Below are 22,432 nucleotides of genomic sequence, written 5' to 3'. Positions count from 1 at the left end.
TATAAACCAGAGGCACACTATCAGGGCTTCTGCACTGGAAAGAACAATACTGGTTTGGAGATGGTTTCCAAAGGACTTCTGAATATATATTGTGAATATATTATTCACTAAAATCTATAAGTCTGTGCAACAACAAAAAAACGCAACTAACTTAGAGGTTCTTTAAAAGCGCAGCATTAAGGAGGAGGCCTTGCACCACCAACTTGTTTTTGTGGATGCAGTGTGTAAGGGTAGCAATCTTCTCAATGTCCCAGTTTTAAAAAAAATGTTTGATCTGAACAAAGTCTGAAATGTCACATTATCAGAGTTGCAACATTGATTAGCTCACAAACAATACGTTCCTAGAAACACCGTATAGATTTCTTATAATCTTATAAGATTACTCAACGCTGCTGTGGTACAGAGTCTAATCCAGTCCAGTGCTGGGCTCTGAGGGCTTTCTCCTAATGAGACAAATTTAGTAAATCTCATTGAAATTTTACTTAATTATGCTTCTGTAAAAAAAAGAAAAGAAAAGAAACCTAACATCTGTCTCCACTCAGTGTAGCACTACGTAACCTTTAGTGTATGAACCCTTCAGTTCAGATAACCAGCTAAAGGACAGTCAGAGTCACCAAATTTCACCAAAGGGCATCCCGGAGCGGATGACCTTCTCTGCCTTGATCATTTTCAGTGTAAAAGTGCCCTTTTCAAAAACAAGTCAAAATCAGAAGACTAGACAATGCAACACTATTTTTTTGTATTGCACATTTCATGCACAAAGGCAGCTTGATAAGTTTTTCTTAAGGAATGTAAAGGCATTCATTGAAAAATACAGAATTAAATAAATATATTTATAGTAAAGTTAAGTTAAATGTTCAATTTTAAGTTGGCTACCATTTAAATAAATGCTTACAATTTAATTTTAATAAATGTAGTCTCAGTTGGAAGATTGTTTGTTTTAATCTATAAACAATATAATATCTACTTTTTTTTTTTTTTTACCACATTTTAGCTCTTAAAACAGTGTGCAGATGGGTGCGAACTGGACTGTGTTATCTGGAGGCTTCATATAAAGCAAGTTATATTTACATTTTGGTCTAAAAACCATGTTCTGTCCAAAAGATGGAGGTATTGTGAGTTGTTTGTGCCTCGCCTACTCTGCCATGTGTTCCTCCCTCTTTTAGGCCTTGTCCAAAGTTCAAGAGGCACTGTTATTTAATTCCTGCCTCTAAAATAATCTGTGGACAAGCTGAGACCTTCCTGTTATTGATATCCAGCCCTGCTGTAAATAAGTGACAGTGGAATTGGATCATGGCCTCCAGTGACTGAAACATCAAGCGTCAAGACAAAAGACCAGAGGTCAAGCAGATTCCTGCGTTTGAGTAAATCAGTAAATGAATGAGTGAGCATGTTGCCACCAACACAAAAGATATTTCTGACTTTTCTTTGTTCCACTGGTAGAAATGATGTAGCCCGGGCATTAAAGTCAGTAAAGTCTTTTACTGACTTTACTGACTCACGTCTTTACTGACTAACAGTCAGTAAAGACGTGCAGCCAGCTGGCCACTCAGTCGGGCATGCAGCTGTTGCGTCCTCTGCCCAATCCATTCAGCCCCAGCCCCGTCCGTCCAACCAGCCATTCACACAGTCTCTTCCCTCTGTCTGAGTCCCAGCCCCAGTCAGCGTTTCAACCACTCAGCTCCTCTCCTTCCCGGCCCCCCACCCCTCATGCAGACCTCCTTTCCTGCCCCAGGATGCGATGTAGTGACGTGCCTACCAGTGTAGTGAGACCGTCCTTGTTCTAATGTGTTTGTGCACTGAAGAGATTGCAAGGAAACAGCTTGCCAGGGGCAGGCAGCTGCTGTTTCCTACAGCTCACAGCGGTTTGGGGGGACAACAGCAGGATGCCGTGGGGGAGAAGTGGCTCGGCGGCCCTGCTGCTGCTGCTCTCGGGCAGAGCCATCGCCAAGGCCAGGTAGGATCATCAGGCCTCTGCTGGGTTGAGACTTGAGGCTGATGTATGGATTAGGCTTCTCTACTACTAGTAAGATAAACTGGGCTGAACAAGGTATGGCTTGACATTTTGGTTTCAGCCAGTGCAACATTCTAATTTTGTAGTTGGTAGACCTTTTTTGTATTTAGGATTTTCTGTATCACTGGACAGATCCTACATGCTGTGACGTGGTTTGACAACACTTTCTCAAGGCTGTATGAGCAAACTGTTGCATTCTCTGCAAGCTAAGAGGCTTGCAATGGAATTCATCCACCAGGATTAACACTGTGTTGCTTTCCACAACAGCCGCTTTTTTAAGTGGATTACCGTATGACCGGAGATTGTTGGTTGGGGTTACTCTGTGTTGTTTCCCACCGTGCTGAGTATAAACGTAAGACAATGGTTTGACATTTTGTTCATTCTTCTCTCAGAGTGGAGGGATTCCTGTTGATTATTAGTATTAGTTTGGCGCCCATTCAACAAGTAACAATCCTAGCACTCTGACATTTTTAGTAGCTCCTGTTTTCATTAGTCTATTTACACAGTAGCGTGGAGCATGTGCTTTGTTGTGCGTATGAGCTCTATAACTTGCTGGCGTGGCGAGGAGTATTATTAGCAGGTTTGAAATAAGACAATGGTGCTTTTGCTCATGGTTCTCGAGGCGAAACAAGGAAGCTTTCTTCTTTTTCCTTCTCCTCTTCATAGTCTGTCCTCTCAGGGTACTCCACACGGCTGCTGGCATACTTGGTTTGACGTCATTTTTGTTTTGGGTCTGACTCTGAGTCAGAATGAATATTTTATCTCTTTAATGGCAAAGCTTGAAACCTACATTCCAAATAATGTTTACTTGCAAAGATGAGTCTTATGATAAACTATGAAAGGGGGAAGAAACTGGTTGGGCTCTTCTGCACAACAGGTTTCCGTTGAAGTTTCATAGAAATGCAGTCCTTAAGTTTTAATCAAGCAGAGAAAACAGTCATGCACGAGCAGTTTTTTGAAAAGGGTGAATTAGCTTACACCAAACTGTCTTTACCTCTTGGATGTTTTCCTTTCCTCAGCATGACAAGAGAGAATTAAAAAATGATGATGAGTCAGTGATATGCAGAGGGGCTGTGGGGTAACAGTGCTGCACAGACAATGTTGACAGACCTGTTACACTTGACATGTTCTCATACACATACATCACGTCCACACTCCACAATCCACACTCCTGACAGTAATTTATGTCAACTGTTTAGTCAAGAGCTCAGGTATGAGGTTGGACTTGGCTGCTAGTTATGACTGTTGCAATAAGTTACTATCTTGTGCATATAAGGCATGATTTGATTTTAACATACCAGGCAGCGTCATGAGCTGTCAGAACATAAGTATGTGCTTTCTGATTTGAGATTGACCTGTTTCGCATTGCAAACTCAACCAGAGAGTTTAAAAAAAAAAGAAGAAAGCATCCTTTGAATAGTTTGATTAATTTAATTCTTACAGGAGCGGCCAAAAGATGATGAAATGACCCATCTTTCAACAAAGAACCCCTGATTAATTAGCTCAGTTAGAGTTGTGTCACTTTCATTAAAAGGACAATAAAGTGCCTGAAGTATCCAAAAGATTAGCCAGCTTTCACTTGTGTGGTTAAAGACTTCATCTTTTCTGTCCATTAGACCTTTACCTGGACTAGAACCAGTCAATATGATGTTACAGCCCAAAGTGTTTAACTAGTTGTTTTTTTTAAATGTAAACCATTCTCGTTTGAACCAGATTTGATGCATGCTGGGCGTGTCACCTCAGGGTTGTGAGGGAGGGGACAGGTGTGAATGATGTGTTGATGTTCAGGGAGTCGTCACTCCCTCCTGCATTCCAGCTCCCGCTCCACTCAGCTCACAAACCCGTCACACAGCCCCAAGCTTCAGTGCAGTCTTACAACAACACTTCCTGTCACCGCTACAGAGAAACTGGAGCAGCGGACAGATTTACACCACACTCACATGGTGTCTAACCAAGGGAACGGACTGGATAAAGCTAGGTTTTGTGCCGAACCGCAATTCCTGGATTCCTTTAGCATTGTGGATATGGGAGGCAGAGAGGAGGTATTGGTGGGCAGGCTCGGGTCCAACATGCAGTTTCCACGCACCAGGTTGAACCGTTTCAGGCTCCGTACCAACCACAGCCCAGCAAGGATCAAGCGTGTAAAGCCATCCTCCCAAAAGAAGAAAGCCAGGTATGTTTGATGAGTTGGAGCTGGAGCAGCTGGATTTAATTGAAAAATGTCTTTTGAAGAAGAAGAAGTTTGGGTGATGTCTGTGCTTGAGGGGAAGTTGTGTAGATGGCACACTGTGTGGTCCAAAAACTCAGGGACAGGGAACATCATAACATAAACAGTTGTGGTACGTGCAGTTTATGCTGTGGAGTCTGTGTTTCCCAACTTTTTAACATGGTGACTCTATTTAGACATTTGTTCTAACATTTAAAGCACATCAAAATTGTGAGGTAATTTGCAGAAAACCTTTCCTTTGTGGGACAAATAAAAGCTCCTCTTGAGAACATTTGAGTCCTTTTAATGTAAAAATAACTTTATCATAATTGTATCCTTGACATTAAACTTTAATTTGAACTGCTGTTGCGTTCCTTAAAGTTAAAGTGGATCCAGACTGCACTGCTGTGAGGCAGCTGTCTGAAGACTTGTGATCTCTGAAGTTTGATGTGTTTAATCCATAAAAAAAGCAGGTTGTGAGCACATGTATCAGTGTTGGACAGCTGTGTGTGGGCGATGTAAAGTGAGCCATATGTTGCATGAAAAAAAACATTTATTATGTCTATTTTGCTACATTAGGAATACATTAATATTGCATTTTTCTCTCTCCATACTGATTCCCACATCTAAACTCAAGTTATTGGATTATGTTGTGTACTGATCAGATATTAGATACTATTTTTTCCGTCTTTAAATCTGTGTGGATCTGACTGAGATCATTCTTCTCTTCGTCTGTAGTTCCATAACACCTCTTATTTATATAGGTTTGTTGGCTGAATTTGAGTTGCTACAGGTGCTAAGTGAAGGTCCATCTCTGGAGGTGTCTTTCGCACCCCTACAAAGTCTCCTAGTGATGCTGAGTGAGGCAGAGGGACCGAGGCGACCTAACTTATTCTTGCCTAAATTGTGGTCAGATAAACAGAGAGAGGCAAGGATGGGATTAGCGAATTAAGTCAGTATGCACAGCTCTACAATGATATAAGATTTTACCAGTGGTGGAAGAAGTATTCAGATCCCTTACTTAAGTAAAAGTACTAATACCACATTGTTAAATTACTCCACTCCAAGTAAAAGGCCTGCTTTCAAAACTTACTTAAGTAAAAGTACAAAAGTATCAACATCATAGTGTACTTAAAGTATCAAAAGTAAAAGTGCTTGTTATGCAGAATGGACCCACTCCGGTTGTATTATATATTCCAAATTAAAAAAAGTAAAAAACACCACATTTGATTGATTAATCATAAAAATAACTGGTTAAAACCGATGTCTTCAGTAAATCAGTACCATCTCTGATACCGATCCAACATGTTTGATCTAGGCATTATTTAAAAAAATATTCTATAAACATTAAATGTCTGGTTTAGCTATGCAAATTCATTCACTTGATATGCTGAGGAAAGATTGCATGCATGCTGGAAGTTCTGACTCAACTGCACTGTCACATTACATTACATACTGCCGTATGCTGGAATGTAACCATACTGGTTTAGAGACCAGTGAAACAAAAACAAAAACCCATTTTTACCTATTTACTTATGAGTAATGTAAAGGCTTTAATGCAATTAATTAAGATATTAGGGACAGTGACACATCTGGATATCGGTCTAAAGACAGTGATGTATTCAACTACAGAACCAGATTTTTCTCAAATCACATTAACTGGCATTGTTTCTTGGCTTATATTCTTGCTATTCTTCTGTTTAGCCTATTCCTGGGTCTTTACAAAGGGGCTTTCACTGAATTAAGTATCTATTGAAACTCACAACTCCTAACATCAGAGCCCCCCCCCACACACACACTTCCTTCTCCACTCTGAGACGCCATCAAACTGGTTCAACACACCTAAGCATTGATCTGGAACAAATCTGATCTGACTTTAACTGACATGCAGTCGTTGTGTGCATTTATTAGGAACTTTAGAGGAGCTCTTCACAATCACAGCTGAAAGTATGATGGGTATTTTTAGCTGTGACACATCTTGCAAGTATCTGATTCATTGTCTCTCTCCGCTCACATTGGCATGATAAACAGTCTGGCATCCCACAGATATGGACGACTGTGGTTTGGTATGTCTCCTGAGATATGCTGACTAGAAGAATGTGACTGGACCGCACACCGATGGAGTGAGTCAGCTGACCACTTCCTGTCTCTGTGATCTCCAAGTCACATTTCAGTGCCTGAGGGTGCGAGCGTGTGTGCAGCTGAGTGTGTCCCATTGTTGTCAGAGAACAGTACCCTCTGTTGTTGAGCCCCACACAGGAAACACTGGCTGCACTTCTCCTGTTTGTTTTTGGAAAATAATCTGACATGATTTATTTTTCCTGATCTGCTCATTGAATGTTTTATCTTTCATTGTTGGGGGTTACATTCATATAGCTGTGTCAGTATATATGAAGGGGTGTGACCCAAAGGGAAACAGATCTCATATGATACAGTGACATCTAGTGGATCTAGTGGGTACTATGCCTCCAGGCCACATTTTGCAAGAACAATAGAGACCCCCCTTTGTGTCCGCTCTCGCCATCGCTCTCCTCACTCCGGCCCTCCCTCCATCCCGCTCCTTTTGTCTCTCCATCTCTCTGGGCTCTCCCGGCTGATTCATCCACCCCGCACCGCTCCAGCCTTCATTCCTCCTGTGTTTGTATGCGTCTTTGTGTCTCTGCTCGTTTGTTTGCATGCATGCCTGCGATTTCTTATCGTGTGTGTATGTCTGTACCAGAAACCCCAGCCCCACCGAGATGAGCGTGGAGCCCTGGGCCAGCCCGCAGGACCAGGCAGCCGCTGAGCACTCACACAGCACGCACACGCCATCCTCCCAGGATCAGGAGCAGCACCCCGACAAACTCTGCCTGGACTCGTTCTGGAGTGAGGTGGAGACCATCAGACAGGGGAGTGGCTACACAGACCTCGACTGCACCAGGAGAGACTCCAGACAGTCAGAAGGTAAATACAACAAATCCTTCGCTGATAGATTAAGGATGGATAGAAAGAGCTTAGCCAGGAGTAATCACGAGTGTATTTGGTGGATTTACAAGCCATCGGTGTTTAACACAGCTGCTCCTGAGATATCCTCCATGGCAGCGTATCAGGTTTCCCTTATGCAGCAAAGAAGCTCTCATCACCATGACAACACAATAAAACACTTTGTGGCAGGGAGTGTTTCATGTGCATAAGACAAACTGCCATTCATGATGGGAATGCTCATTTATGGTGTCCATCATTCTGATTGTATTAATTCCACCTTTCAACAGATAATTCTGATGGTATTTTAAACGAAAAAAAAACTCTCAATACTAATTAATTAACCCTCTGAAGGCTGGATTTTGGTGTGTATAAATGTGTCGAATCCCTCAATGTTATTTATAGAGATTAAACAATTTATGTTCTTCTTAACTGAATTTGAACAAATTAATGACTACTGTATTTTGTGCACCAGCTCTTCATAAATTCAGACTTATTATTATATTATTATTGTTATAACATGAGTGTTTACAAAGTGTAGATTTACATGTCACTAAATAGAGATTAGTTTACATTCATTAACTTGTGACATGCACAAAATCCTACCCAAATTAGCCTTTGCTAGAAGTCATATTTGCATTGTATCTGCAGCGTGTTATTGTAACCTATTATAATGTTGTTTTTTTAATTGTCCTTGCCAAAATTAATAAATAAACCCAGAGAGATCCATAGTTGGGCTGTTTTGCTAACATGGATTATTGAGTTAATAAAAACGTGGTTATTTCACATAGACAGTTTTTTAAAAACTCATTACGAAAATACATGCTGCACTGTGATATATAATGTTATCGGATATGAAATTACCTCTATCTGGATTGAAGATTTTGGCCATATAGCCATATTTCAATCAGTTTGCAAAAAAAACACAGCATACCTCAACTTATGTTAGCGTAATCATTTGTTTTCCACTCACTGGCAGTGAAGTAAGCAACTTAACAACTTATTTGCACTTTTCAAAATCTTAATTAGCTTATACAAGTTATATTTTGTAAAGACTGATACCAGCTGGAAGTCACTGCACACTGAGGATGGACTCTATGCACCAAGCCTCTAGTCAAGGTTTTATACATTACATATTAATCAAAATGATAATTTGTTATTAATAAAATTCTGCATTTTTTAATTTCATCACAAGTTGTTGCTGCTCTCACCTTGAGTTGTATGTTTGTGTCTCAGAAGGTGAACAGGAGGAGCAGTGGCTGGCTGACGCTGGTTTGTCGACCCTCATCAGTGACGACAGTGAGGATGTAGACAACGCAGTTCTGCTGTCCACTCTGACCCGGACCCAGGCCGAGGCCGTCCAGCGCCGACTGGATTCCTACACGCTGTCACTCCGCAAGAGGAACAAACCGGCACCGCGTGACGTTCGTGACATCTTCCACTCCCCCATCACTCAGGTAAGAACTTGAAAAAAGCTTTTTGAACAATTTAAACTTAAAGAAATGTTCTGCAATTCACCATGTCCTCTGACATCCTGCTGGAGGAGGAAAAGCAAGGAAAAGCTTCATGTCTTCAAATGATCTACAAATATAGAAGAAAAATATTACACATTACAAATGAATGTGGTTCTAAATGTAAATGCAGTTCATAATGTAGAGTAGCATGCATACAAATGCATTTTAACCCGATATGTAGCAGACCTGTACAGTACAGGCCAAAAGTTTGGACACACCTTCTCATTCAATGCGTTTCCTTTATTTTCATGACTATTGACATTGTAGATTCATCAAAACTATTAATGAACACATGTGGAATTATGTACTTAACAAAAAAGTGTGAAATAACTGAAAACATGTCTTATATTCTAGTAAGCAAAGGGTGGCTACTTTGAGGAATCTAAAATACAAGACATGTTTTCAGTTATTTCACACTTTTTTGTTAAGTACATAATTCCATATGTGTTCATTCATAGTTTTGATGCCTTCAGTGAGAATCTACAATGTAAATAGTCATGAAAATAAAGAAAACGCATTGAATGAGAAGGTGTGTGTCCAAACTTTTGGCCTGTACTGTAGATTTTTTTGATATGTACAAATGAATCTGTTCACTGTATTTCCAGTCGTGGGATTACTGTTATTCTTTTACACAACTTTACAACAAGCAGAGGTTGTTTGAGTCAAAGCTGCATGCAGTGAAATATAAAATACCCATTTCCCCGGTGGCTGTCAGGCTCAGTGCTCCAGTGTGTTGTGCTGTCTTGTTCCATGCAGAGGGGCTGACCTGTGACAATGAAGGCAAATCACATGTAAAGGCCATCCTTTGTCGTCCCTGTCGGGAAGAGCAGGCCTGAGAGGGGAATAGAGACACTGTTCCTCTGATCCCTATCAGTTCTTTATCAAAAGAAACACTCTCCATCTGATCAGTGGACAATATAAAACACTACACCTATTCCCAGTGGTGAAGAAAGTATTACAGAGCTGATATTTTTAGCTGAAGTTGTTCCTTCGGGAAAACGCTGTATATGTGTTACACATTCACATCCTGGGAGAGGGATGCCTCCTCAGTCCCTCTTCATGGGTTTTATCCTGAATTGAGTTTGTTTGTTGCTGTACAGATTGTAAATTTGCTTGATGAACATTTTGGGATCTTGACTTGACTGTGGTATGTGTTTGTAACGTGTACATAAATGTTTTCTTTCACCAGAACCTTCTGCCTGAGTCCCAACATAGTGAAGACCCGGCCCAAAACAGCATGGCATCGGTTGGCAAATCACCACTATCAGGTAAGAGCTTCATACAGGTGTACTTCCTACAGTCAAACTAAGTAACTAAAGGGAATAACAAAGAAGTGAAAGTACCCTTGTTGCCTGGAGTTATTTCAATAATCTAATGAGTCAAAACAAGACTTCGCCTCATAACAGTTAGATTTAAACAAAGAAACCACTCTTGTACTTCCATCTCTGTTTCATCATACAAATTCATCACAAGTTTAACTACAAATTAACTATATACACTTTACTAAATCAGCAACTCACTTTAAGCAGCATGACGCATTATAAATAAATCATTTTCTGAAATATCCTTGGAATATTTATAAAGAGGAATAAAAGGGTGGGTCTGTACAACCAATTATTAGTATTGAGGGAAGCATTGAACATTATAAGACAGATAAATTCTGAAGTAACTTTGATTTTGATGAAATACTATGAAACTGATATTGATGAAATTCTGAAACTGCTATTTGTTTTATTTATTTATTTATTTTGTTCTTATGTCCTTCCTGGTACCTAATATGATGACCCACAGAAATTAATAAAATAAAATTCTAAAAAAAATAAAAAATAAAGAGGAATAAAAATACAGGCAATAGAATGAATAGAACCTCCACCCAAATGTTTAAATCACCCTGTTGACCAGTGTGTCAATTTTTAGTGCCAGTCCTGAGAACGGGTGTTATACTAAGGTCTAGGCACAGGAGTTGAATAGATAAGCGTGCTGACCTCACCAGCCCCCCTTCTGATAAAAGACACAATGACAGGTGTCGTATGTGTTGTCAGTAATAAATCTAAGAGTCATAAACAGCCTCTAGATGTTTGAGGTTAGAGATCATGTCCATAAATAACATCACCCTAATCCAACACTTACACAGGCACATGAGACACCACTGCCTTTAAACAGACAAACCTGCAGAAGAAGTCAGGTGAGCAGCAGATTTGTGAGGTCTTGATGAGGGATTGTGTGTCAGGATCAGGCCGCTGCTCTGTCACCTATCTTCTAATTGGTTCAGATTAATCCCCGTGTAATTCTTCTTCTCTACGTGCAGCCGCTGGGGAAAGTCCCTGTCATCTCAGAGCTGAGTTCACTTGAAAAATGTTTTAGAATAGTATTTAGATTTTTGTGCTGAGAATAAATAAATGCTCCTTAAAAAAACTGCCTCATGTGGTTTTATAAACAGGCCACTCTTTGTTATTCAGTTGCTGATCTTTTTAACAGTGAAGCAAGTTTGCAGCAAAGTGAAAAACATACAAGAAACAGTAAAGACAGCACTGTACTAATACAGATCAAAATAGTGACAACAGTTCTGAGTATTGCCTCTCTATCAGATACTTCCAAAATGTTTTGTGAGATAAAAGATAGAGAAATATGCGGAACATTTCCTTATATCTGTGGACTTTTTTTTTGTTGTCATTTTTCTTCCTCTTCCTTGTGCAGTGTTTACATTTCATATGTCGTGCTATCTCTACAGTGGACTTCCTCATCTAATAGATTGGACTTTGTGTGTGTTTATGTGTGTTTTTCACTCAGCTGTGACACCGGAGCATCAGCGAGGTGCTCCCAAAGAGGAATTCTTCATCACCGACGTGGCTTACTGCGAACAGGCCGTCATCTTCCTCAAACAGGCCAAACTGCCGCAGAACAACAGCCAGCGCCGAAAAGAGGATGGCACCCTGCCTGTAAGCACAAAAACACTTCCCCCCCTCTCCTACTTATGACTGTGTGTCCAGCTGCTTTCAGGGAAATTGTAAAAAAAGTTTTATAAGTGCTTTCTCAAATGGGGAACTTTGTAAATATCTGAGAATTTACAGTAAATGAGAAGGTAATTTGCAAATAGGGCATGAAAGGGAAATACTGGTGTGTGTATTTCCTTCATTTATTTATGTTGGTGGGTGTGAAAGTACATCTGAAATGTATTTACAGAAAACAGGACACAATAATCACGTCATTTTTGGGAAGGCAATGTGCATACTGTACATGATGTTAATAACCCCTATTACAGTTTGTCTTGTGTACCTGAAAGGAATTACATATATGGTAATGAAGGAGCAAATGATTCGGGGCTTTAGGGCTCGTGAGATTTTCACGACACTAAAATATTTTGGGGTTTGGGGTAATTTTCATGGAAACTGTTAATACACACACTCACACAGAAATGTTATTGTAAGCCATTTCTAATCGGCCCTGCCGTTGGTTAGATAACAGGGTTAAGCAGAATAAAAGAATGAGGGAATTAGCTGCAAACAAAAGAGGAGTTGTTGTGTCACAGCAGATTTATGTTTCTATTCCAGGCTAAATAAGTTTCCTCAGCAACAGGAAAAAATTAGTGTTTCTTTAAACGTGTTAATTATACATGCATGGATACTGTTGCAAGATTTACTTAGAGACACTGCTATTATATGAGTATTAATTAAGAGAATGACTAATGCACATTATGTTACAATGAGTATTATGCAGATGATTTGACACGTCCGCCCTTTTCTTCTTTATCCAATTCTCTCTTCCTCTGCTACGTTTCTTTGTCTTTCTTGCCCTCTTCACCTTCTCTTCCCATCTCTTCTCTCCGATCCCCCTCTCCTCACTTCTCTCTGCCTTCGCTCTCACCTTCTCAGCGGGTGATCTGCCCCAAGTGCCGTCTTGGAGTGACTCGTATTCAGGATCTCTCCCACAGTGACATGAAGAAGGTGCGTCAGTTGGCTCTCATCGACATGACGGCACTCTGTGACCTCTTAGAGCTGGAGGTCAAAAGGCACAAAACCGGCAAGAGGAAAATCCCAGGTATGGCAGCCGTCACACAGAAAGAGAGCACTCTACAAACACACAAGAAAATATACATATACATATACATATATATACAAATATACATACTATACTAATATAAAGGAGCATTGACACAAAGTGCAAAAGAAACATTATAAAAGATGTTTGAATACAATTAAAAACAGTCATTAAAGAGGTAAGAGAATAAAAAAGAAAAACAACTTAAGCTTGAATATAAAAAATAATATAAAAAAGATACAAGTTAAAGTGCAGTGTAAGACATGTTTAATTATTTGATTTAATAAAAGGCAGCTGCAAGCAGAAAAGTTAAAGCCTTGATTTAAGAGAACTGAGAGTTTCAGTTTGCCTGCAGTTTGTTCCAGATATATGGTGAATAAAAACTAAGCGATGCTTCTCCATGTTTAGTTTTGACTCTCCTGGACGACTGAGAGTTCTTAATGGTTCATAATGCAGCAGAAAATCCTCAAAGTATTTTGGCTCTAAATCATTCAGTGTTTTATAACCAACAGTATTGTTTTAGAGGGGTGGTACCTTTTTTTTCCCAGACAGGAACATCGTAACTATGTGCAGTGTTTATTCTCTCGTCTGTTCTCACACTTTGTCTCTGATTGCGAGCCAATCAAATCAAAAGAAAACAATGACAAAAAAATGGCACTTGACTGGTTGTCTGCATCTCCACTGCTGCACAGACACAGACTGTCAGCTTTCTAATGTCTGCAGAGCCTTCCTCCTGTTCCCCTGCAGTCTGGAATATACATCTAAATATTCTCCTGCCTCTTTACAATATATTTTATATAGTACCTGTACCTTTCTGTTCACATAACAGCACAGAAAATATGTCTAAACTATCCTGACATTTTCTTTAGCCATGCATTAATCAGCCTTAACTAATCCTTTTTTTGACACAATGCAGTTTCTGCATGTCAGCCTGCTCAGATACACAGAATTACTGAAGCTATGATGCATCAGTATGAATATAAACACACACGTACACACACCGAACGCAATGTTCCCTAATGCACCATTGGCTGAATGTCAACATGACGCCGAGAATAATTGAATGACACTTGTGTTTGACAGAGAGCCCGCTGTACGGGGTGCCGCTGGCCACGCTGCTGGAGAACGATCAGAAAATCAAACCCAACACCTCGACTCCTCTCTACCTTCAGGCGGTAGGAACCTGAAATACTTCTGTGTTTATATGACCTTACAAGTTAATATAAAAGAAGTGTGTGAAGATCATTCCCAATGCTTTTTATATGAACTTAGTCGAGTCAAATTCTATCTGTCCTTTATGTGGGCTTCAGGTGTTAATTCAGCCCATAATCTGAACAGCCTCTGAAGTCATTAGAATTTCTGAATGAGCCTAGAATATATCAGATCTGCTATTCTACCCTGGTCTGGCACAACATCACTGTCTTTTCGACCATATTGTGCACAGCGTGCGTTCGGCACATTTTTGCCTTTGTTGAACCTACAAACCACGTCGTCACATGGAAGCACATAAAACAACCTCAGTGTCCTCTGAATGTGAAAAGCTTTGACCACACCCTGTATGTAGCAGCAGTTACTAAGAATAACCAGCAGAGGTGAGCGTGAGATTCCTATCTTCTGATGCATGACTCCCTGCTAATGTCCCTCTCTCCTCTCCTCTCCTCTGTCTCTCTCTCTTTCTCTGCAGTTGTTATCGTTTTTGGAGAAGAAAGGTGTCGATTCGGAGGGGATCCTGCGGGTTCCAGGATCTCAGTCCAGAATCAAGGTACAATATTTGGATCCACACATTGTTTCTGTCACACAAAGCTGGCACTGCACCAAATGATTTTACCACAGCGTTTCTTGCATCTTATGTGTGAGCATTGAAATAAATATATATACATATAATATATGAATATATTGTAATAAATAAAAATACTTCATGCCCCAGAGATCAGCCAGAATATTGACACTGTTAAATGTCAGAAGTGCCTGAACAGAAGTGAAGAAAATCAAACAGCATCGCTGAGTTTAACTACAGTTGATATTTAGAAAAGTTCAATGAGACAAAATCAATAATGTGTTTTTTGCAACTATTGCTGCCACATCCACCTTCTGATACTGTATTTAATTCAGCCCATGCACAATAGATGGAGAATAATCTGAACTAAAGCAGACAGAAGAGGGCGCCATTTAACAAATAGGCAGATAGGTATAATTTACAGACCCCATTGGGACATCTTGCTGTTACAGCAGCTTAGAGAATGATGAGACATGATAAAAAAGCAAAGAAATATACAAAACTCAGCCACTATATTCAATACGTATACAGTACAGTAACTCAAATTAAAAATGGGGGATTTTTGTGTGTATATGTGTATGTATACATGTGAGGTTGTCATGATTTGACTCTAAGGTTATAGTGCAGTCACAGATGGATTAGATCATTTGATTTTAAAGAGAAAGAATGGTGCATGAGTCTAAGAGTCTTTGCTCTTAATCAACAGCTCACAATCTTGCCTAAACCATTTAAGTATTTGGTAACACTTTATATTAAGGTCCTTGTAATAACCATTAATTAACAAGTAATAAGGCACTTGTAAGTCCTTACAAGATGCTTATTAACATTATTGTGTGTTTATAAGCTTATATAAGTGTTAATAATGGCATTACAAACACCCATGACCCACCCATTATGTCTTTGCCATGCCTTTATTAATCTTATTTTGTTTGCTTATTGATATTAAAATATACTTTATTGCTCATCTATTATAAGTTAACTATGCTTTTTGCAACTACTGGATCTAAAGCGAGAACAATGCCTTATTACTTGTTAATTATTGGTTATTAAGGACCTTATTATAAAGCGTTACCAAGTATTTTTATAAAGTTAAAAAGCTATGGCCCCCTCTGCTAGCAAAATGCTGTAAAATAACAGTAACACAAGATAATAGTGGTTATAACCTGGTTATATATGCCTATGGCAGAAATAGAGACTGATAACTCTGACAGGTAATAAGTTAGGTCACAAGTTATTACCTGTCAGAGTTATAAGTCTCTATTTCTGCCTTAGGCATATATAACCAGGTTATAACCACTATTATCTTGTGTTACTGTTATTAGGCAGAAATAGAGACTGATAACTCTGACAGGTAATTAGTTGGGACCTCATGCTCGTTTTTGTAACATCCACAGTCATGGAATGTTAATTTGGTACTAATGAATTTTAAATAGCTGCTCCAGAGCCACGTCAGCTCTGAGTCACAAACATCTCTCTGTGTCTTTATGTGACATTTATGAACGCTGGAAACTCACGAAAGCCAAAATAATTCAAACAAATACGGTTTCTGTATAATAAAGTACAGAAATACATTTGATGACAATATTTTAATGTGTGGGAAGTGAAACTTAACTTCATCCACGGTCACGCCGTTCTGAAAGTTTCTCATGGTTTTCTACCTGCAGCAGCTGCAACAGAACTTGGAGACCAACTTCTACTCAGGGCAGGTCAGCTGGGAGGAAGTGAGTCCGAACGACGCCGCCGCGCTGCTCAAGAAGTTCATCAGGGAACTGCCCGCTCCGCTGCTCACCGCTGAGTACCTCAACACCTTCAGCGCCGTCAGAGGTCAGTGTGCAACATTTTGAGCCATGTTTTCACAGTTTCATTCTACAATAAAAGGTGCGTTTTTGGCGAGCTTATAAAGAAAACTTAAGTTTCAATCCAGCGGGTCGGAGGGTAAATGCAGAAATGTTACATATTATACGTTTAGAGTACTGTGTAAGCACTGAATAGAAAGTGGAAACAGAGTTATGTCACATTTACACACCCACTGTATTTTAGAAGAGCAAATGTCTGATCTTTCAGTTTCAGGACACATCACACAGCACACTGCTCACCGCTCGCTGAGTTTCATAATGAACAGATTTGGGATTATACAATACATCAGTATGCAGATGGGTGTGTTTCAGAAGTGACTGACTGTAGAGTGTTTTCTTATCTGACAACATGCATAGTTATGGTATAAGTCAGGCATGCACAACAGTTCCTCTTCTCTTCCTCGACATGACTTCCACAATCTGCTGCCCACTTTTCCAGACAGCTCAGCAGGGTTCACATCATAATTACTTGACGCGATGCCTCTTACCTTTCCTGCTGCGGCTCAGAAACCAACATTATGATGAACAAGTTGATAGCCTTTTAAGAGGCGTCCCTGCACTGTGACAAAGCAGCTGTATAAAGATCTGCTCTTTTCACATTAGTCCCACCTTAATAAAAGAAGGGACTGATATTAATATGATCTGATTGATGACTCACCGATGTTTAGTTTGTGAGCAGAATCAGTGCAAAGTGATAAATGACGTGTGACCACAGAGACATAAGCTAACAAACCTAATGGCCACCTGTCACAATGTCATTAATCTTTAGATATCCCATTACTCTTAGCCAAACACAGAGGAAATGAAGAGGGTGTGTGTGCGTGTGTGTGTGTGTGTGTGTGTGTGAAACCTGTCTTACCTTTGCTCCCTCCTCCTCCAGACATCACAGAACTGAGGCAGAAACTCCACATGTTGAACCTGCTCATCCTGCTGCTGCCGGAGCCCAACAGGAACACACTGAAGGTACACAAACACAAGCGCGCGCACACACACACACACACACACACACACACACACACACACACACACAATCCACAACACTTCAACAATGCCCTTATGAAGTAGAAACAAAAATAGTAATCATGCTCTAAGAAGAAGCAAACACTCGTTTTTTCATTTCCACAGTAATCCTCCCTGGCTCTTACATTGTGGTGAAATCTAATTAAACACAAGAACTGTCAGAACAACTTTGAGGTAGTTGTACTTTACTTGAGTACTTTCATTTTACGTTGAACTCCAAATTAAGATTCTACACTCAAAACAGATCATGAGCTTGAAATATGATGCTTTGTTGTAGATTTAACTACCAAACAGTATATTAAAGGTCCCATGTTGTAAAAAGTAATCATAAAGCAGGTCTAGGTGCTCTATAAATACTGTAAAGGCAGGAATTTTGCCTTTAAAAGAGCCTTCAGGAATTCTGTCAGGTTTTGATTACACAACTATATTATATATTGGCAAAAAGTGCAGCTGCAGTGTTGTTACAGTCATTCTGCAGCTGCAATAATGGTGCAGAGGCCGAAGACCCAGAAACACTGACCAATCAGAGCAGACTGGGCTTTTATGGGAGGGAAGCTTAAAGAGACACTCACAGAGCCTATTTTTCTGAGTAATTTTACTTTTAGTACTTAAAGTACATTTTGTTACCAATTTTAAATATGTAAGCTGACTAAAGTAACATTTTTTATTTGTATTTTTACAGTATTGTAATGCTGGTTTACTTTAGTTTACTATTTAATCTGTGTCAAAAATCATCTCAGAATCCTAAATGACCCCAAAGTCTCCACATCCTATGTGCTTTTTCTTAAGATTGTCAGAAATCCATCCCAATTTTTACTTTTGTTGAAACTCAACATGCACTGTTTCATAATGCATTACTATATTGTTCTGCTCCTAATCCAAATTTTAAACACTCTGCTCGGTTATATAACAGCTTGCATTAACCATGACTCACTTTCACCGACACGAGTGTGCAGTCAGATCCGCTTATAGCATCCAGGAGCATAAAACCCACCTGAACTAATTACTTTGAGTCCGGTGGAGGCAGCTCAAACTTACTGTGCATTAGCATACTTCTCAGTGGAGGTGTAACTGATGATTCAGTCACTGTGATAATTCACTTTACTTCGTTTTGTGCATCAGTGAAAGTGGCTTCTCAACATTTACACATTGTTTAGTAGAAAGTGAGCATTTCAACTCTGTAAAAACTGGAATGTTCAACCTCCGCATTACGTCTAATATAGATTTAAAAAATCACCTTTGATTTCACGTATCTGTACACGTGTCTCCTTCAGGTGCTCCTCGAGTTCCTCAGTAAGGTGGTTTCCAGAGAAAAGAGGAACAGGATGAACCTGTGGGCCGTAGCAACCATCATGGCTCCCAACCTCTTCCTCCATAAGGCCGTCCCCAGCAGACTGACGGAGGGGGCGGAGAAAGGTCATGCGGAGAAGGCAGCTGATGTCATGAGGCTCCTCATCCGCTACCAGGACCTGCTCTGGACGGTAGGACCACCCACATATTTAACCTTTTACAGCAGAAACATTAGATAGCATCGTGACATTATTAAGAGGCCTTTATTCCTTTAATAAATGTGTTCATAACACTGTTTCCAAATGGGAAATGTTACACTATCATAATAGCAGCTTAATGTCTTTTGCTATCCTGAGCACGTCAGGAAATGGATTAAAATGAGACTGAAACCAACTATTAATTCTAAGCGTCAATGAACGGTCGTATATATTGGCACTTTTTAATTAATCCTACATCATAAAGAGGGCAAATGATTGTACAAATATGAGTATCATCGTACATCTGGCAACGCTGGCTCAATTTGTCTGTGAAGTCCTCACCTTTAACCTCTTAATCCAGAGAGTCCCAGCTGGCGGGAGTAATGCATTATGTACTTAGGAAAAAAGAATATTTCGTAATTATCTATTTGTAGAAGATATGACTTTTAAACTGTTTTGAAAACATGAGTTCTTCAGCTTTCAGAATCTGTGAACCAATTGCATGATGTCCAAACTATGTCTTATAAGGAAGAAGTTTAAAAATTATTTTTTTCCAAAGAAGAAGGAAGTTTCCTTAGTGATAAAGAGTCATGAAGCAACACTTTGGCATTTCATATCCCTGTTGTCCTCTAGCAAGTCTTAAAAAATTAAATATCAGCAAAAACTGTAATTAAATTTAGCTTGAAAGGTTTTTTTTCTGGTTAAAAAAGTCAAGCAAGTTGTAATTGTGTAGATATGAAAATACATTTATCACATTCCCTCTCTTTTCAGATCCCTAATTTCCTCATGAGCCAGGTGCGTAGGCTGAATGAAAACAGTAACCGGCGTTACCAGTTCTACGACCGCCGCATCAAGAACCTGCTGAGGAAGATCCACACTGACAGCCGCGACAAGCCTGATAAAAACGCGTCAGAGGTGAGCTGTTTCCTTCTGCTTACAGTACACCTGAGCAACAGCAATGTCCAATACGATATCCAATAATTACATTACATACATTATTGTGGTATGGTTGTCTGTGAAACAAATACTAATGTTGATATATCTGTGAATTGCAAATATTGGCAATATATTTTCCACTCTGGAGTTGTACTTAAGCTCACTGTACACACTTAATACATGCTCAGTGCTTCTGAGGCGTCATACTGATTACTCGGTTAATATTGATCATATCATTAATACTGTGATTTCCTTTGCCCTGCAGCTGTGTCGTACGGTGAAGATCCAGGTCGGGGATGCGGTGAGCGGCACCATGGATTTCCAGCTCAACGCCAACTGCCGAGCCTCAGACCTGCTCGCCCAGTTTCACCGCCAATCCCTCCGCAGCCCCGAGAACGGAAAGGGCAAAATGCGAAGGTACGATACTGCAGAGTTTAACTTTGTTGCATAAGGTATAGAGCTTTTTCTCTCCTAGTAGTGTCACCTGATGCTGTATCCACCTTTATGAAAAGGAAGGATGCTTCAAAGGTTTTATATACGTTTTATGTCTCTCAACAGAAACGGCACTGTGCTATATCCGGACTGCGCCCTGTACGAAGTGGGAGGGAATATCGGTAAGTTGGAAGTGTCTGCAGCGTTTTCTCTGGTCGGAGTGGCGATGACATTTGCATGTCTTTCTGCTCATTGAGCTGATGAGGGTAGCGAGGTCTTACGTAATGAACTGTGCAAGCGCCAAAGAGACACGAGCGGTGCATCTGCAGTTATCAGAGCAGACAAATGCTTATTACACACATGTCTGCGCGCTCACAGGAGAGCTGACACCGTGAGCAGTAAAGAAAAAAAAACTTGTTCAGCTAATGTTAAACTTCTGAATCTGCACGTCAGTACCCAAAATCATTGACTTATTATCACTGTTTTGATTCTAGAGCTGAAAACAAATTGGATTATAAATTGAATAGTTAATTGAAATATGTGGAAAATCTTTTTTAGGTATTTTTTTTTTAATCCCATGTTTTAGCTTTTTTGTTGGAAATTTAGCTTCTTTTCCCTGTTTTATTTAACTGTAAACTGAATATATTTGATATATATTTGGTCATCTTTTGTTTCTTCTTTTTTTTCTTTACAATTTTCATACATTCAATAGGTCAAACAATGAATCATTAAACCGAGACAATATTCAGCAGATAAATCAATAATGAAAAAAACATTGGGTATAGCCCTAATTTATATGCAAAATCAACCCTGAATTAATTATCCCGCTCAGCTGCAAACCCAACAAGCAGGGCTTTTTGTAATTTTTTGTGTGTTCTCTGCAGGTGAGCACTGCCTGGATCCCGACACACACCTTCTGGATTTGTACAACAGCAACTCTGGAGGGGAGTGGGTCATCAAGCTGAAGCCCAACGCCAGCAGAGGGCTGTGAAAGATGGACGAACAGATCGGGGAACAGCCCGTCGAAGAAGGACAAAGGCACAGCCTAAAAAGAAAGATCAAATCCACGCAGCCCTCTCTTCTTGTCCCTTTCATCCTTGGAGCAACAAGGGAGAAGGAGACAGATGGACAGATGGAGGAAGCAGGAGCAGTTAGATGGAGAATCTGCCAGGAGCAGAGCCCAAAAACTGTCTATGATCACATGAACACACTTTGCCCTCTTTCTCTTTCTCTCTCTCTCCATCTTCCTCCTCTTTTTCTCCCTTCACTCCATCATTCCTCTCCTGCGTTACCGCAGGGTCGCGATGCTGCAAGCAGAAAGCTGCTGACGTGACTCATTACTTCCGACAGAGAACCTGCTGCACAGAAAAGAGAAGAGAAGAGAAGAGAGAGCGAGAGAGCGGCTGGACAGTTTGGTTCGCCATCTTTTCTTTCAAGCAATCATCTCCAGCCATGAGCGAGCAGATGGGGATGCAGAGCACCTCTGGCTATAGAGAGCACAGGTCCTGCCCCCTTCTCAGACCGGCTACACATCATGATTGTTTTATTCATGCGTTTCATTCATCAGTGTTTTGTAAAAAGCTGAAACATGATTCAGGAGCTTAATGACCAATTCTTGGCTATATTGGTGTCTGATTGTCCACTGGACAGTACATTTTGAAACGTTTTTGAACATTTTAAGAGAAAGCATTTATTCTGATTTTCATTCAGGTCTGTTTGAAATCTGGAGATTTTAAGATTTCAGTCATTTAGAATAACTACAAAAAAAAAGTCTTAACACTGATGGTCAATTTTGATTATGAAGGTCATATAGAGGCATCCTTATTAAATTTCATAAAGAGTTAACCTCATCAAACCCACAGTTAGTTACAGTTAGGGTTAGATAAAAAACGTTCTTTTTAGCAAAAGCCTTAAAATAAAACAAATGTAGGGCCAAACTGCCTCATACATGCAGTTTGGCCTTACATTTGTTTTATTTTAAGGCTTTTGTTACCAGTAAAAAGCATTGGCATTGTGGATCTAAAGAGGACCTTGTTTGGAAGGTATTCTAGTTTCGGAAAATGTACCTGTTTGGCATGTGACTAACACACAGCATAATCTACCACAGTTCAAGGACACAAAAGTGTCTTTAAACACTTTGTAGCTGTTCTAAGCGACTAGTAGATATTAATTTAGCTTGTAATGTGGACAG

At 39.9% G+C, this 22,432-nt stretch overlaps 1 protein-coding gene across 1 annotated transcript; it reads left to right on the top strand.

Moving 5' to 3' along the window:
• The first annotated feature begins 3,208 nt into the window (after positions 1-3,208).
• Positions 3,209-21,601, top strand: LOC131969127 (rho GTPase-activating protein 40). The gene is made up of 15 exons (XM_059330287.1): positions 3,209-4,187; positions 6,940-7,163; positions 8,418-8,638; positions 9,885-9,963; positions 11,486-11,634; positions 12,568-12,733; positions 13,817-13,908; positions 14,418-14,495; positions 16,175-16,334; positions 17,247-17,329; positions 18,661-18,867; positions 19,645-19,788; positions 20,075-20,226; positions 20,368-20,423; positions 21,126-21,601. The coding sequence occupies exons 1-15, from the start codon at positions 3,955-3,957 to the stop codon at positions 21,230-21,232; spliced, it is 2,151 nt and encodes a 716-aa protein (XP_059186270.1). The 5' UTR covers positions 3,209-3,954; the 3' UTR covers positions 21,233-21,601.
• Positions 21,602-22,432: the final 831 nt, after the last annotated feature.

Source organism: Centropristis striata, chromosome 3 (genome assembly GCF_030273125.1).
Source record: "Centropristis striata isolate RG_2023a ecotype Rhode Island chromosome 3, C.striata_1.0, whole genome shotgun sequence".
NCBI lineage: Eukaryota > Metazoa > Chordata > Actinopteri > Perciformes > Serranidae > Centropristis > Centropristis striata.
Note: the sequence above shows the minus strand (reverse complement) of the source record. Positions and strands in the feature narration are given on the sequence as shown.

Coding starts and splice junctions, on each gene's coding strand:
- LOC131969127 (XM_059330287.1), top strand. CDS start 3,955: ATGGTGTCTAACCAAGGGAACGGACTGGATAAAGCTAGGTTTTGTGCC. Junction 4,188..6,939: donor TCCCAAAAGAAGAAAGCCAG/GTATGTTTGATG, acceptor TGTCTGTACCAG/AAACCCCAGCCCCACCGAGA. Junction 18,868..19,644: donor ACCAGGACCTGCTCTGGACG/GTAGGACCACCC, acceptor CTCTCTTTTCAG/ATCCCTAATTTCCTCATGAG.